Genomic DNA, 13980 nt, shown 5'->3' on the forward strand with positions numbered 1-13980 from the left:
GCCATGCAGGCCAGCACACCAGCAGCTGTTCAAAGAACTCAGTGAACCCGTTTAGACCACTGGTGTCTCCGCTGGCTGTGACAACTGTCCTCTAGCTCAGGACCTCAAAACTGACAGCCAACATTGAAAGAGCCTCTATCTGTAGCTTACCTTTGACAGTGCAAGGTAACAGCATTGACCCTGCATCCAGCGTTGCTGACCGCTCCACTCATACACAGATGGACGATGTCAAGAGCTGTTTCAGTGATGCAACAGCTTCCAGCTCCGACAACTTTGGATGTGGCATATGTAATTATCAATCTGGTCCCACCCAAAGTCAGACTGCACAAAACTGCTCCAATTGCACAACAGCTTCCAGCTGCTACCCGTCTTGTGCCAACACCGATCATATCCAGTACCTTGTTATCCACGGACAGAAATCAACTGGAAGTCATCCGCAGCAGCTTTGACATTCGGGGAATAGGCAGATAAACCACTCTGTTACTGAACGAGAGCACCAAATGCTGGTTTGCGTTGAACCCTGGACACAGCAACATTTATAAGAGTGAATAGCTGTACCATTGATCATACTGTATGGAAGTAGGCCTCCATTTAAGCTGAGCTATAAACAATAGCCAATTTATCTGACAAAGAACCAGTAGAATGTGGTGAACCTTGGCCACTGCGGCCACACATGTATGGCTAGCAGCATCCCTGTTAGCCGGCCTACAATAAACCATTCCCATGACAGCAACGAGGCTGTGAGCTATCATAGCACAGGGTGGTTTGGAGTGGCTCTGGCAAGACACCACCCTCAACGCAATTTATGTACTGTTGTATAACATACTATGATGCATTACAGAATCTATTCATAGGAACATGGATCTCAAACTGGTCCAAAAAAAAAAATCGATTTGGTATTTAGCAAAACACCGACTTACACGTGACTGACACACATACATGTGCAAACACAAACCACATTGTAGGCGATTACAGCAGTCCTGACAGACCCCTGGAGGTGCTGGTATTTAGCAAAACAGTGACTTACACATGACTGACACACATACATGTGCAAACACAAACCACATTGCAGGTGATTACAGCAGTCCTGACAGACCCCTGGAGGTGCATTAACTCTGACATGGCCCTTCCATCTGGACGTGACGAGAGAGCCAGGCGGCATTCCACACACGTACTATCTGATTTAATAAAGGAGCTACTAATGGGGACAGTGTTTTACAGAGACAATGCTTATGTTGACATTAGGAGCACTTAATGGGTGCAAGATTCACCATGTAGCGCCCCACAACGGCTCTGAAATGGGCATTAATCCCAAAAGAGGGTTACTAACAAGGCTTTTAGTGTATTAGTTGACAAAATATTTACAGTGCCTTTTTCACTAGTCAAGCGGAGCAATATATTTGATTACGGGGGTAAAAAAAAACAAAAAAAACATGTTGGAATCTCATTTCACTTGATTTATTACTTACCACACAGCCCAGACAGACTCACTGGTCATAATATCAAGGTGAGGAGTCTGGTACATGCCGGTGTGTGGAGAGGTCATCTAAGCTTGTTAATGCTTTGTTTGGCTCTAGCTAACAAAATTAGCCTACTTGTTTGGGCTGGGTTGTTTGTGGTCATACTGGAAAATGTAACAAAGTTACAGACAGACCTGCCGCATCCCACAATATCTCTGCGGGAGATTATTTCCATTAGTGGATATAACCATGTCCACCCATATCTTTTACTAGACTGACATACAATGCATAAATCGCATTAGAGTTGTCTTATGTCAAATGTGACATTTAGTTTGTGTTGAGTACTGTGAATGACGATCGTACAGTTTAATAAACACAATAGCTAGAAAACATGGCGTAACACTATCAAAATGGGAATTACCTGCAGAAGCCAATAATATGACAAACCACTGAAGCAATGTTGACGTGGGTTGGTTTGAAGATCTTGGTGCTGTTCTAAGGATACTGTCTGCTCAGTCTTTTTGGATTTAAGTTCGAAACAAGATGTATACTTCGAGGTCTGCTTATGCAGCCGACATAATGAGGTTAGGCCATTTTCTGAGTTGCTGCTATACTTGAGATAAAGGCCGTTTGTTTATTTTCAGACACAGATGAAAATAAGAGGAGAGTACTCACACAGCCATATAAATCCCTGTTCTTGTGTTTACCATCCCCCACTCTCTCTTTCTCCCCATCTGTGAATTCTGTGAATTCAGCCACGGTAACATCAACATGGTCAGTACTGACCATGTTGGTTTTTATCCTGCTTGTTATTGTTTATAACGTTTTTGTAATTTTTATTATTGTTAAAATCAAAAAATCTCTGTCTCTCCTTTCTCTACCTTCCTCTTTATCAGTCTTTTTTGTCTATATCCCATCTATTGTTTTTTTTTTCTTTCTTTTTTTATAATTGACTCTGTCTCCCTTCCAACTCCCCATTCCAAGGACCAACAAACCAACCCATTTCTTCATCCGCTCATTTATCTCACTTTCCAAGCCTTCTGGAGCCCGTGGCCCCAGGGAGAGCACGGGTTTGGGCCGTTGTCATAAAGTACATGTACGGCTGGTGGCCCACCCACTGCTTGTTTCCCTCACTGGCCCTTACATACAAACCACAGAGTCGCAGTCGAGGGCCCAGCGCTCCAATTTTTTGTGACCAGTCTTCCAAGCTGAGAAAATGAGATGAGTGGAGTAATTCGGTCGAAGGCGGACACAGTACGCTCTTCATACTTGCACAAAAATATCCTCACCTCCCCTCACTTTCATATCATCTCTCACTCCCACTTTCATTCATTCTGATTTCTCCATCCCCGTCCTGTGGGTTCATACTGTCCGGAAATGTCATTATTTTTCTGTCAGTCTTCTTTCTTTCCTACTTAAGTCAAGCCAATTTTATGTGTATAGCCCAAAATCACAAATTTGCTTCAGGGGGCTTTACAGCAACACAACATCCTGTCCTTAGACCCTCTAATTGGATAAGGTACAGCTCCCTAAAAAAACCCTTTAACAGGGAGAGCAACAGCGGAGGGATCTCTCTCCCAAGACGGATAATGTGCAATGGATGTTGTGTTTACAAAATTTACAGAATACAACATTGTAATGATAATGGAATTATAAAACGTATGAATAATACGATACACAGGATCCAAGCTACGCGACCAGCATCATCATGTAAAAAACAAACAAACCCATAACCATCAATAGCACGGGATCTATATGACGACACCACTTAATCCGATGGTAAGATCCCTTTCTGGCAGCCAGCGGTGGCCAGTGACTTTTCACTTTGTTCCATCAGCTCTGGGAAGTAATCTTTGCAACATGGTTGGCGTGCATTAAACCAATAAGAGGTACAAGGCTGTATCTGTGGTAACACGCACTCATAACACCCTTTATGTAACCACTGAAAGTCTAAATTTATCAAGGCACTGAGAATAACTGACTTAGGTATTGATCGAAGGTCAGAACGTGGTTCTGCCCCTGAATACCTTCAGTGTACTGACAGTGCACCAGGTACAGGTAAGCCAGGGAGATAACACTGCATGGCAGCAGTCCAAAGCTGAAAGTGGTGAGAAGAGAGGAAGTGAGAAATGTGTGTGCGAGAGAGGACGAGAGAAAGAGAGAGTTTTATAACAGTAATCTGTGTGTGTGCGCGCACACACACACATTCACTCATGTGTTTGAGAGGTTGGCATCATCAGCTAAAAGGGTTCTCATGTGGAGTATATGAACACACTAAAACATACACCTACACGTAGTCACCCATCCAACCAAGCCAACCATGTACTCATCCAAATGTGCACAAACACACACACACACACACACACACACACACACTTACACTCCCACCTCATAGTGACATACAGAAAATGGGGGTCAAGTGAGGGACGGGACTCACATAGGCTTCATAGTCACAGGACTGAAAGATGAGCTTCTCAGGGTGATGCTGCCAGTACTGCACCGGGGTGGACGAAGTCGCCTCGTTGGGAGGACGCAACGTGATTGGCTCGCACCATTCCCCTTGCTGAAACGACAACCAATCGCATGTTAAGGCACAAATGGGATCACACGAGATTACAAAGATTGGGCATGACTTGAGGTGAAGCACAATCCACACCGACATATCTGGTTTGTTGCTGACGTGCTTGTGAGCCGTGTGGCCGGCTGTGGGCGTATGTTTACGATGGCACGGGCTGCTTAACATGGTCATGCGTAGCCAAACTTCACAAAACATCCAGCAGGAAATGAATTGCCGGGCATTACCCTAGCCCAAATGCACTCAGCATCTATGCTGCCTCTCAGTTAAAGACTCTGGAGCTTGATTCCTTCATCTTTCATTGCCAGTCAACTCTCGCCACCCTCCCCACAACCCACCACCAACACCAAACCCACCCCAACCCCACAAATCCTGTTCCATCTTTTACATTAATGAGACACCTAAATCTTGTTTGCATACTTCTCAAATGTCAGCGGATAACTATTAAGCTTGTTTTACAGTCCTTTCATTCCAAAGTAAATGAAAGCAGATGATTTCTCACATGACAGGATACTTTCACAGACCGCAAACATGCATGTTTGTTTGTGTGTGTGTGTGTCTGTGTGTGCGCTTGTGTATGTTCTGAGTGCGTTCACCCGTCTACATAGGCTTTGTATTCATGCGTCTGTCAGCCTGTGTACGTTTGTGTCTATGAGCGCTAAGAGGCATGAGGGAGAGTGCACAGTTAAAGCACCCCAAATAGGGCGTCCGGGTAGCGTGCCGGTCTATTCTGTTGCCCACCAACATGGGGATCGCCGGTTCGAATCCCCAAACCTCCGGCTTGGTCGGGCATCCCTACAGACTTGGCCTAGACTAGGTGATCCTCCCACGCGCTACGTCCCCCTGGTGAAACGCCTCACTATCATGTGAAAAGAAGCGGCTGGCGACTCCACATGTATCAGAGGAGGCATGTGGTAGTCTGCAGTCCTCCCCGGATCGACAGAGGGGGTGGAGCAGCGACTGGGACAGCTCGGAAGACTGGAGTAATTGGGGAGAAAAAGGGGGGGAAAACCCCCCCCAAAAAAAGTAAATGAGAGACATCCGCAGACAGAAAAAGATGAAAGAGGAGGCAGTGTTAACAGATAATGAGAATAGGTATACTTACAATTAAATTAAGTTCTCTTCCAAATCAAACATCCTAGGATATGAGTGGAAAGTATTGTTCTTGCAACTGCATTCTTAACTCTATTTTTACCCAAACATAGCTTAACTGTGTCATGTGATATGCTACTTAAACCACACACACTACTGGGACCCACTACAGAAGAACATTTAATATCCAGGAATTCACATTATAGACACTACCACTGCAACAAACTGGCCACAATTTCAAACACTGCCCATACAGGGTCCAGCCATGTATTAAGGTTTGACCTAGTCTTGTTCTCTCAGGTTCCGGGGAGACAAAAAAGAAGAAGAAAAGAACTGTAGTTGAAAAGGAAAGCTGGGGGGAAAGACATTAAAGGAAGTGCAGGAGTTAGGTGAGGAGAGACAAGCAACCAGAGGAGCGTGAGCTTGGAGGTTCGAAGACAGTTGGAAAAGAGAGGTAAAAAGGGAAAGATGTTGAAGAGACGCCCAAGTTTTTCCATAATTGCTATTTTCCAATTATGGCAATGCTGACTCATTAAAGTCCCGTCAGAGGACTACTCTCTCAGGAAGAGACGTACTGTGAGAGATCCTGCAGGGCAGCCCCATCCCTATCCACACACACAGACCCTGATAACAATGGATCCAAACACAGCTGCTGCATCAGGTGTGTGTGTGCTGTATCTGAGTCATCACGCTGTTGTAGAATGGGAGTCAAGTAGCGCTGCTTATTTAGTTTGATAGCCAACCTCAGAAAGAATACGTTTTGCTGAGAAAGATAAGCAGCTCATTTTGAACTGTTGATGAGATGTCGTTTCGTGTTTTCTAATCTCTCGTGCCCTTGCTTTCTTTATGCCGTGTGACGGCCTGGCGGTCTGTCCAGGGTGCCTCCCCGCCTACCGCCCAATGACTGCTGGGAAAGGCTCCAGCATCCCTGCGACCCTGACAGCAGGATAAGCGGTTTGGATAATGGATGGAAGCCATGGAAATATTTGATATAAAACCTGAATACAGGAAAACTTTGATAAACAGCCCTCGGGTTTGTTTGTTTCTGAAACGGGGTAAGTGTCTGTGCTAAAATATCTCATTTGTGTGCGTCTGTCCTCTGACATCTTTCTTTTTGTCGCTTCAATTCATGTGTTTTTGCCCTTCTTTCTAGGAGGGGAAGGCGTCTGGGGTCGCCTCTCCATCAGTTATTTGGACTGCTGGGATCAGACAGCCGAGCTTGCTTCAGATTGTCTGAGAAAGCTTTTGAACAACTGCACAGGCAGCAGCACTTTATGCTTGAAAGGCAGATAAACTACTGTGGAGCCAACATCTATTAGAAGTCAACAGTTATTTGCTGGAATAAGTTGGTTACTTATGAAATATACATGGAGTACCCGAGACTGGCTGCTGGTTGGGAAATTAGGTTTTCTTTTAAGTTTTATACTGCTCAAAGAATAATGACTGCAGTGAGGATTCGTTGCCAGGGTGATAACAGCATCCCTCGTAACCATTAACCAGGCGACTTTGCAGGAAAGTTTAGTAGAAGGTCACAAAATATCAGTTAATAACCGCTGGTCTTGTGGCTATAAGCATGAGCCTAATCCATCAATCAAATCCAATCTTTTAAGTTGCCTCACCCGTATACTCTCCCCTTAAATCCCACGCCTTGTCTACCCCATGTCTGACCCCCCCCCCCCCCGCCCAACACCACCATCCTTACCATGCTGACTTGGGCCATCTGGCGCTCCAGCTTGGAGCGCGGAACATCCTCGAAGTAGTTGTCATTGCTGCGCTGCCTGCGCCGCGCATCAGCCTGCATGATGAGGTGCTGAACGTCCAGAGATCCCCCCGGGACCCCCGCTGTGTACACCGCCTGGCCCACCGATGGGCTGAGCTGAGGAGGTGTGTGGTTGCCACCGGGCTCCTGGCGATGGGAGAGAGAGGAGAGGGGTAGGGGGTTGGTGTGTGGGGGGTAAAAGCGGGGTTCATTCATCATTACGTAACACCATTCATCACTCGCATGCTCGCTGGTATGATTTGGCTACCGCAAATAAGCGGGGAAATTCAATTCACCGTGCACTGTCACATTGTAAAAGTAGGCTGTAGCAACGCACTGCGCCTGGCTGTGATGTGTGCCACCGTATGGTCAGACAGGGTCTGTGTGTGTACGTGTATGGTGGGGGCACTAAAATCTACCATAGATCGGGCATCCGGGTAGCGTTGCGGTCTATTCCATTGCCTAGCAACACAGGGATCGCCGGTTCGAATCCCCGTGTTAACTCCGGCGTCCCATCCACAGACACAATTGGCCGTGTCTGTGGATGGGACGCCGGATGTGGGTATGTGTCCTGGTCGCTGCACTAGCACCTCCTCTGGTTGGTTGGGGCACCTGTTTGGGGGGAGGAGCTGGTCCTCCCACGTGCTACGCCCCTCTGGCGAAACTCCTCACTGTCACGTGAAAAGAGCGGCTGGCGACTCCACATGTATCGGAGGAGGCATGTGGTAGTCTGCAGTCCTCCCCGGATTGGCAGAGGGGGTGCAGCAACGGCCAGGACGGCTCGGAAGAGTGGGGTAATTGGCCAAGTATAACTGGGGAGAAAAAGTGGAAACCCCCCCCCCAAATCTACCATAGATCCATTATTTTAATCTCACTTTCTAACAATGGTCTTACTGCAAATACTGCAGTGTTTGATTTTCACTGTATATACTGTAGCAGAGGTGGATATTAGGTTAGCCTATCTGGCCAGTTGATTGGTTACTTCAGCCACACGTATTACAAACGACGTATTTCAGGCGCTATCCTGTGCCATGTTGTCCTTGCTCCCTCTTTTAGTCTCGACTCGCTCAGCTATAAGCAGCTGATGATGCTGTTGAGTCTTGGAGGGACGCGGCCTTGAGCTCTCACAGTGTCTGTACACATTTGTTCTCTGGGAGGAGAGCAGACAGTTTGGCCTTTGGAGGCTGAGGAGGAGCGGAAACAACCTAGCAGACATATTAAACGGCGCCCCAGGAGTGGAGGCCGTTCCTCGGCCCGACAGCGCGAGAAGTGACATTAGAAAAACACTGGAAGCCCAACTCCAAGGGGAGTGCCTGTTGCTGGTGATTAGTATCCAGGACAGGCCAGCAGGGAGGAAACTGCAGCGGGTCGGCCATTTTGTGTCTGCTTGAGAGACTTGGTAATCAGTTGGGTGGTAAAAGCAGCACTGGAGACTACCCACAGAGGGACATGCAGCCATCTGGGGAGGGACTAACATGTTTACTTTATTTAAACACATATCAGATGCTTTAGTTCAATCTACTAATGACGTAGGTTCAATCTACTAATGACGTAAATTCAAAAAAAAATTTTTGAGCTACTTTATTGATCCCCGTGGGGGGAAATTAAGCTCTGCATCATCCTAGCTGTGTAGTTAGGATGGGTCGGCAGCGGGCAGCATCCGGGGACCAACTCCAGTCTGTCTTGCCAGGGCACAAACAGGAGTATTAACCCGAACATGCATGTCTTTGTGATGGTGGGGGAAACCGCAGCACCTGGAAAAAACCCACCGCAGACACGGGGAGAACATGCAAACTCCACACAGAGGACGACATGGGATGACCCCACATTGGACAACCCTGGGGTTCGCATCCAGGATTCTTGCTGTGAAGTGACAGTGCTAACCACTGCGTCACCGTGCCGCCCAATCGCTAAAGTTCAACACACACACAGACAGACTCACCCTCAAGGAGATGGCCCGGGGAGGTTTCTGTGGTGTGTCTTCGTGTAGCCGGTCCCCCAACGAAGCTAAGATCCGTTTTCTGTGTCCGATAAGACTGATCTTCAGCACCTGGAGTCAGAAACACAGGACCTCACATCAAACCACCATTACATCACATGACATGTCCACAGCATACAGCAGATGCTTGCTAATCTAAATTATGCACAATAGGATATAATAAGGCACCAAGGGAGTTCAGACAGCAAACGTTATTTACATTTTTATTGTGAATAGAGAAGAAGTGGCAAAACAAAAACTACAACCCTTGCAAAAACAAAAATCAATGACTCACTTTCATTTACATAATTTGATAAGTTTTATAGGGAGCAAGAGTTCAAACCATTTGAGGACAAATAATAAGATTTGATGAGTGAATGAAAACAATACAGCATAAAAGTCTTGAACACCATTACGCTTGTTTCCAGCTAGAAACCACTCTTAAGTGGGTTTCTTTACACAGTTCAGGGTAACTGACACCGCAAAGCACTCAAGGAAGTGCTAATAACTACATAATGATATAAAATGGCCCTAAGCACACACATACATCATGTCATTTTTATTACCGCAGAGCCACAGCTGCTCGAACCGCATTTAGCTGACTGCAACTCAGGCTTATTTGGTAAATTCTTTAGTCTCAAATTCACATGTGTGGGTATAAAAACATGCACGAAAACATATAATCCAGAGGTCTTGACCTCATTGTGAGTTCAGATGACTACGTTGCTAGCTAATGGAGTGAAATGTGATTTTTATCATATTCTCTTTTACCTGACTACAGTAAAAGGCTATGCGCCATGATCCTTTAACACAATTAAGTGTCGGAATCATACAGTAGACCACAAATAAACTGCAAACAATCAAAAAGCAAATTTTCAGGACTGTTTCACTTTAAGTTATGGGCTATTTGTGACAAAAATTGACTATACTGCAATATATAATCCACAACATAGAATAGCCTATTGATATTTTCTGCAGTTAATGAGGAAAACAACACACGCACACATATATATACAAACTCCTACAAAAACAATCATTCTCCATTCGGTATATGGTCTGACCACAGGGACCCCTAGGCTGAGCCGGTCGCTGAGTTTTCCAAACCAAGGAGCTGCAGTAGACTGACTGTTTGCTCTGCCTGTCCCCCCTGGGCATCCATACCCATGCCGTTTCTTGACAAAACAGGGCAGCCAATGGAGCTGCTTCATTAAAGGTGTGTTTATAAGTTTGTGTTTGCGTGTTGAGTATTTCCTCAGTGTAAAACATGGTAGAGTATATATTAGGACTTTCCACCAGCCTAATGGCTTTCCCAATTGTCCTGCTGAGACTCAGAGCAACTCACACGCATGCACCACAAACACTTCATCATCCCTCTCGCCAATTCCTGCCCTACATCTGCTGATAGATACAGAGCCAAACATTTGGAGAGAGATGCACTACAGTCAGTACTACTTGGGTGTGTGTGTAAACTCGCTCTCAAACAGAATATAAATGAATCATACTCATGCACAATGCATATCACATGACCATTTCCACCAAGCTCTTAACATCCCTATTGAGCTCTGCACCTCCGAACTGAGTTCTGCACCTTCGAACCGTTTCCATTTCACACCATGACAAAATTAAAATAGTACATGCTCTTATCAAGTTGGAAGTGACAAATAAAAAAGCTGCTACCGAGGGCTTATCAATCTTCGTCCCACACTGTTCTCTTCCATGTAGAAAAGTGTATTCTAATTGTTAAAATTAGCCGGATCAAAGGGAAGCTCGGAGGAGAGCTGGGAGCAGTGGATAGTGGAACTAATTGGCACATTATGGCCGTCCCATGCTCCCCTCACCAATTTCGCTCTCCTCTCCCTTTCCTCCTCTCATTTCACTCTCGTTCTTTCTCCTACTATCCTTCTTCATAAGGATGGCAGCCCCCCCCTCCTCTCTGTACTTTAGTTTTGGTGACTTTGGTGCACCGGGTGATGTAACAGAGAAGGTTATAGATTATTCTGTTTATTGTCCATCCTCTCCATCTCTCTGTCTCGGTCTATATCCTGCAGGGCAACAGCATGATGCTGCTTGCTTCACTGCTGGCTCATCTCACACACACACGCACACACACACACAAATCCGTATAGATCCTGACAACACAGAGTACTTCTTTGTGCCCCTTCTATAACACACACTGCATACTGTATGTTTGTGTGCTTCGTATCCAGCCTTATCCAATACCATCTACCTCATGTACAGTAGAAGCCTCAGCCTAAGTTCACCCATTGCCATGGCAACACAGCGCCACGGATGTAGTAGTCACCCACACATTCACCTCAACCTCCCCCCGCCCCCCGACAAACACACACAAATATCCACATGTTGGTGTGACCACATTACACACACACACACACACACACACTGATCAGCCAAAACATTAAAACCACCTGCCTAATATTGTGTTGGTCGCCCTTGTGCTGCATAAACAGCTCTGACCCGTCGAGGCATGGACTCCACAAGACCTCTGAAGGTGTCCTCTGGTATCTGGCACTGAGACGTTAGCAGCAGATCCTTTAAGTCCTGTAAGTTTCGAGGGGGGGGGGGCCTCCATGGATCGGACTTGTTTTCTCAGCACATCCTATAGGTGCTTGATCAGATTGAGGTCTGGGGAATTTGGAGACCAAGGCAACACCTTGAACTCTGTCATGTTCCTCAAACCATTCCCGAACAATGTGTGCAGTGTGGCAGGGCGCATTGTCCTGCTGAAAGAGGCTGCTGCCATCAGGGAATACTGTTCCCATGAAGGGGTGTACCTGGTCTGCAACAATGTTTAGGTAGGTGGTACGTGTCAAGGTAACATCCACATGAATGCCAGGACCCAAGGTTTCTCAGCAGAACATTGCCCAGAGCATCACACTGCCTCTGCCGGCTCTCCTTCTTCCCATAGTGCATCCTGGTGCCATCTCTTCCCCAGGTCAACAACGCACAAGCACCCGGCTGTCCACATGATGTAAAAGAAAACGTGATTCATCAGACCAGGACACCTTCTTCCACTGCTCCATGGTCCGGTTCTGACGCTCACATGCCCACTGTAGGCACTTTCGGCGGTGGGCAGGGGTCATCAGGGGCACTCTTTTGGTAGGTATCGACCACTGCATACCGGCTGCACATGAGACCTGCTGTTTTGGAGATGCTCTGACCCATTCATCTAGCCATCACAAATTAGCCCTCATCAAAGTTGCTCAGATCCTTACGTTTGCCCATTTTTCCTACTAACAACCCAACGACAACACCTGACTGTTCACTTGCTGCCTAATATACCCCACCTCTTGACAGGCGCCATTGTGACGAGATAATCAATGCCATTCACTTACCCGTCAGTGGTTTTAATGTTTTGGCTGATCGGTGTGTACATACACACACACATAAATACAGACCAATACAAAGAGATGGACTCAAACAGCTGTTTTTCTCCCTGAGGGAGAAGATTATATGGTTAGCCTTGAATGGATGTGAATGTGAATATTAACACATCCATTATTGTTTTAGAACGATCTCTCTCTCTCTCTCTCTCTCTCTCTCTCTCTCTCTCTCTCTCTCTCTCTCTCTCTCTCTCTCTCTCTCTCTCTCTCTATCTCTGATGCCTGACTGCGCCATAGCCCAATTTGCATTTAAATTATATTCATAACCGGTGTATACCGACCACAGACATGGTGCTACCACAGCGCACATCCCTTCCCTCGCCTTTGCTCTGCCTGTCCATCTCCCCGCATGTCCTCTGCATTCGGTCAAGCTCCATTCTTTGTTAAAAATCGACCTCAAGCGCTCCCACGATGATGTGGCCTTGATAAGTCGATGCCCACGAGCCCTGTGACAACAATACTTACACACTGTGCAGGTAAACAATGGTACAGAGAAGCGAGGAAGATGCCATTTATAGGCACATCGTTTTTCAGGCAATGCAGATAGTGCCTGAGTGTGAATGAGGATGAAATAAAGGATAACGAGGTGGATTTCAACCAAAGTATTTCATGAAAAACTGTTTCTCTTGACTGCTGTAGAAATTGCACGAATATGCTTCAAAACATTATAGATGTCTATCTTAAATCATAAATCATGTCAGTCACATGAGGGATAATATGTGACTCACGTCACTATCCACATATTTGCATGTTGTTAAATCACTGTTTCCCACTGTGGACAGAGGGTCCATGATGGGCTGTTCACCTTCCTGCCACTACTTCACTGCAATAAAATCCAACGATCTGGGATGTCGCCATGGCTCCGGCTGTGTGTGTGTGCACCAGTGTGTGTCTGTGTGTGTATGTGTACCGATCAATGGGCTAATCACATTAACTGTCCCGTTAGCCCAGATAGAACAGGGCTGATTAATGGATTAGCCACCACACATACGCTAACGGACAGCTAAGCCCTGCTCGCTCTGAGCCACCTCCTCTGCCCTGCCGGCCCAGAGGAGCACAGACCCACTCGCAAGATCCAAACCAAAAGAGTCGCCCAGTCCTTCAGCAGGCAGGATTAATCAAATGGCAACTGGGGCCCCCACAATGTGAGAACTGGTGCCTTTTTGTTGTTGTTTACTTTATTAATCCCCGTGGGGCAATTCTTCCTCTGCATTTAACACACCCTAGCTGTGTAGCTAGGAGCAGCGGGCAGCCGCCGTGCAGCGCCCGGGGACCAACTCCAGTTCCTTCCACTGCCTTGCTCAGGGGCACAGACAGCAGTATTAACCCTAACACGTGTCTCTTTCTGATGGTGGGGGAAACCGGAGCACCCGGAGAAAACCCACCACAGACATGGGGAGAACATGCAAACTCCACACAGAGGACGAACTGGGATGACCCCCAAGGTTGGACAACCCCGGGGGTTCGAACCCAGGACCTTCTTGCTGTGAGGCGACAGTGCTAACCACTGGGCTGCATGCTTGCATGTCCCATCTACCCCCCAAAAGGGTATGAGTAAGTGTGTGTTAGTAGTATTCATGCTGTGGGCTGGGGGCAACGGCATTTCGTTTCACTTCATGTGTGCAAGCGCATCAAGTGAAATGACCAAGTGTTCCTGAGCCCTGCCTGAGTGTGCATTGTGTGTTCTTGAGCCCTGCTTGAGTGTGCATTGTGTG

General features: G+C 46.7%; 1 protein-coding gene across 9 annotated transcripts in view; it reads right to left on the reverse strand.

Moving 5' to 3' along the window:
- Positions 1-13980, reverse strand: part of anks1b (ankyrin repeat and sterile alpha motif domain containing 1B) — a 351867-nt gene that overhangs the window by 14421 nt on the left and 323466 nt on the right. For all 9 annotated transcript variants that reach the window (XM_056275653.1, XM_056275649.1, XM_056275648.1 and 6 more), the window contains 3 exons: positions 8829-8936; positions 6830-7033; positions 3898-4023 (listed from right to left, as the gene is read on the reverse strand). In XM_056275653.1, the coding sequence (XP_056131628.1) occupies positions 3898-4023; positions 6830-7033; positions 8829-8936 (438 nt within the window). The remainder of the gene's footprint in view (positions 1-3897; positions 4024-6829; positions 7034-8828; positions 8937-13980) is intronic.

This window comes from Lampris incognitus, chromosome 3 (genome assembly GCF_029633865.1).
Source record: "Lampris incognitus isolate fLamInc1 chromosome 3, fLamInc1.hap2, whole genome shotgun sequence".
Classification (NCBI taxonomy): domain Eukaryota; kingdom Metazoa; phylum Chordata; class Actinopteri; order Lampriformes; family Lampridae; genus Lampris; species Lampris incognitus.